At 32.9% G+C, this 3,789-nt stretch overlaps 1 protein-coding gene across 3 annotated transcripts; it reads left to right on the forward strand.

The window, feature by feature from the left end:
• The first annotated feature begins 233 nt into the window (after nt 1-233).
• LOC111896100 (probable hexosyltransferase MUCI70) lies at nt 234-3,110 on the forward strand. Of its 3 annotated transcripts, none has more exons than XM_023892122.2 (8): nt 234-466; nt 553-804; nt 1,270-1,371; nt 1,481-1,839; nt 1,921-2,132; nt 2,216-2,472; nt 2,578-2,756; nt 2,826-3,110. In XM_023892122.2, exons 2-8 carry the CDS (start codon nt 609-611, stop codon nt 2,874-2,876), a joined length of 1,356 nt encoding a protein of 451 aa, XP_023747890.1. In that variant the 5' UTR covers nt 234-466; nt 553-608; the 3' UTR covers nt 2,877-3,110. The 3 variants fall into 3 exon arrangements, with proteins under 3 accessions (XP_023747890.1, XP_023747891.1, XP_023747889.1); XM_023892121.3 differs by having other exon boundaries at nt 238-466; nt 572-804; XM_023892123.3 differs by lacking the exon at nt 2,826-3,110 and having other exon boundaries at nt 237-466; nt 572-804; nt 2,216-2,485; nt 2,578-2,718.
• The last annotated feature ends 679 nt before the right edge of the window (nt 3,111-3,789 follow it).

The following is a 3,789-nucleotide window of genomic DNA, read 5'->3' on the forward strand; positions in this document are numbered from 1 at the left end:
TCTTTATTATTATAACGTTTTTTCCCCTTAAATTGACTATTTGTTTGGGATCAAACTTGAAAAATCAGTTATAAGAGAAAATTAGTTAGAACCAAAATTGTAAAAACAACTATACTTAAGGACCAAAGATGTAATTTACACTTAAAAAATGTTTCGAGTTGATCCAGATCCTACCTGACCCAATCTTTGACAGAGTCAAATACATGTTTTAGACCGCACTTGCTAAATGCTAAATAATAAAAGTACATTTTGTCTTCTAAAAAAAGGCGCTTTCAAGTTCATCTTCCTTCGCATTCGTTGGATGCACGACCGACAATTGTCCCTTTTCCTCTCAATCTTTCCACTCGTCAATTTGATTCTCTCGGCCCTTAGTATGAAAACGACAGATTGACTCACAGAATCAATACCGAAATTAGGGCTCGGAACAAGATCCGCATTCAGAAGGAAGATTTGTAGCCAGGAATAGGTAAATTTGTATTATTATTGGAATGTGTGTGTTTACTTTGAAGTGAAGTTAGTGTAATTTGATTCGATGTATGATAACCTTTTCAGATCTTATGATTTTGTGCAGATGAATTCGAAGGAGGTTAGTTTTAGGAAAAACTGAAATGTTACCGGAGAGGAGGGGAGTTCCTGTTGGTTCAGATCTGATTAAAGCTGCTGATCATAATAGTGACTATGGATTACGAGCTGCTCGTCGTAGTCGGAGGGCTGGACGGATGAGATTGTTGTTCTGGTTATTCTCACTTGCTGCTCTCTTCTCCATCTGTTTTGCTATTTTCGGATTTAAGATGTTCTTCCATGGTACTTTTTATTAATTTGATTCACTTCTCTATACTATTTTACTTAACCTTGAAGCGTTTTATAGTCCTCCCCCCACTTGCTCTGATTTATGTAATCGAAAAATGCTTAATTGTGAATTTGTGATAGTAAATTTGAGGACATTCTAGCATTTTGCTCTGGTTAGGTCTATATGAAAGATGTTTTGTCATTTGTGAAGTCAGACTCTAGTTCTGGAAAGAACTAACTGTTGAAAGAGGGAAATATTAGTTCACAAGTTACACGTATACATGATATGCTAATGATATTGAGGCCTGTTTCCATCTTTGTTCTTAATGAATTTATGTAGAATTCATTAATATACCTAATAGTTTCTTTGTGCCATTAAATGGGTAAATAACAGAGGTGTTATAATGCAAAATCTTCTGTCTCCAACACATGGAACTTCTGATATGACTTAGGCATTATTACATGCTTGTATTTTCTTAGGTGTAGAAGACCATCAAAGCCTTCCATCATTGAGAGACATAAAAGATGTATCCATAGAACCATATACCCTCGAGAAGCCAAAAAAGAAGCCTCATAGAGCACGTAAGATTCCTTTTCTCTTATTCCACCATTCAATATTCAAAATTTATATGCTTTTTTCTCATCTGATTGTATCTATCTATCTATCTATCTATCTATATACACATTTTAGGTTTTAACCCTTGTGAAGTTGAGTTAATCGACTCAGTAGATCTACTCAACGAGCCCAAATCCTTTTGGAAATTTGTAAACTTTTCATTACAATACATTCAAACAGATCACACACCTTCACATGAAAACCCAATTACTCCCAGATTTGGAGGTCATCAAACACTTGAAGAAAGAGAACAATCCTTCCATGTCACCAATCAAACAATCCACTGTGGATTCATAAAAGGACCCGAAGGGTTTCCAAACACCGGGTTTGACTTGGTCAACGAGGACAAAATGTACATGAATTCTTGTACTGTTGTTGTATCATCTTGTATTTTTGGAAGCTCAGACTTTTTGCGAAGGCCAACTAGCAAATTGGTAAGTTTAAGTTAATGTTTACTTAAAACTTTTAATAAAATAATATGATTAATGATTCTAATTAGGGTTTCTTTTTTGTAGATTAGTGAGTATTCAAAGAAGAATGTTTGTTTTGTTATGTTTGTTGATAAAGAAACACTTGTGAAACTATCAAAAGAAGGAAGTATTCCTGATGAAAAAGGGTTTATTGGATTATGGAGAATAATTGTTGTAAACAACTTGCCATATAATGACATGCGAAAAACAGGAAAAGTCCCTAAATTTTTATCACATCGCCTCTTCCCATCCGCTAGGTATTATTACTTCTTAGATCATCATTTTAACTAAAATTACATAAACACCCTTGGAAATAATAAAATTCTTTTATTATTTTTAGGTATTCAATTTGGCTTGATAGCAAGATGAGGCTTCACACTGACCCAATCCAAATCATCGAATATTTTCTATGGAGAAAAAAATCGGAATTTGCAATTTCAAATCATTACACGCGACACTGTGTATGGGATGAAGTACAACAAAATAAACGTTTAAATAAATACAACCACACAGCAATCGATGAACAATTTTTATTTTATCAATCAGATGGACTCCATAAATTTAACCATTCAGACCCTAATAAACCCCTACCAAGTTGTGCGTATCACTGGTATTTCATAGTTTTTATTTTCCATTTTCAAAACCATATCTCAGAGCCACGTCACTAATTTATTTATTTATTTTTTTATTTTTTAATTGAAGATGTACCTGAAGGTTCATTCATTGTGAGAGCACATACACCGATGTCTAATTTATTTTCGTGCCTTTGGTTTAATGAAGTTGATCGGTTTACTTCACGTGATCAATTGAGCTTTGGGTATACTTTTTTGAAGTTGAAGAGAATGAACCCTGATAAGCCATTGGTGCTACACATGTTTAAGGTAAGTAAAATTCGAAAAATGTATATTTTGTTTTTTGTTTTGTTTTTTGAATGTTGTTATTATATGTAGGATTGTGAGAGGAGAGCAATTACGAAGCTATTTCATCATAGGAATCCATGAGGAATGTTTGATGCCTTTAGATAAGTGGGTTGTTGTTATATTTTGTGGATTTTGTAATGGAGGTAGATGAGGATGTGGGCCATTGTGAAGCGCAAGCTGAAGATGGTGGGTTTTTTTTTGTAAATGTTTAGTGTTGTATTAATAGAGACTGATGTAGATATAAGACTGTGAAATTAGTTGCAAAGGAACACATAATGTATTATTTTAATTCATAGCCTCATTCTTTTTTGTCTAGTTTTCATGGTTTTGGAATTGCATTTTATTCCAATCCTTTTATTTTTTATTTTTTTTCATTCAAAACTTCAAACCGAGAACATTCATTGTAAACAAGTTCTGTTACAACTCAAGTTTCAAAAATTAGCAACTTACCGGATATTTTTATTTTGGAATGAGGCAAGAGGGAGATAGATGTTAGTTGTTATGTCTCAACTGGATGATAGAGCGACTAATCACATAAATGACCTCCGATTGGAGGTAGGGTTGTTGGGACGACAAAAATACCCGGACGTATGGGAAAACCGAACCGAATGGCCGAATCTTTTGGACGAGTTTTGAGCCGGTTAAATGGTTATGAGATCTTTTTTCTAAAAAGAAAATCATGAGTATGAGATGGATATAGTAGTAGTGTTATACATCGATCCTATATTAAGTCCAATTTAATCATCCTCAAACAATTTATTTTTTACAATCTTTATATTTTTATTATTTATTATATATGATTCAAAATTATATTATTTTATTATGTATCAATGTATGATATTATAAATAGAAAGTTTGTTTCATAATTACAAATTATTATGAGAATGAAAATTATTGATTATGTTTCAATGTTTATGTTTTGATATTTGTTGTGATATGTGTTTGGGGCTTAACACTGTTACTTGATTACTGGTCTGGTCTATCGAGCCCTTGG

The sequence above is a fragment of the Lactuca sativa genome, chromosome 8, assembly GCF_002870075.4.
Source record: "Lactuca sativa cultivar Salinas chromosome 8, Lsat_Salinas_v11, whole genome shotgun sequence".
Classification (NCBI taxonomy): domain Eukaryota; kingdom Viridiplantae; phylum Streptophyta; class Magnoliopsida; order Asterales; family Asteraceae; genus Lactuca; species Lactuca sativa.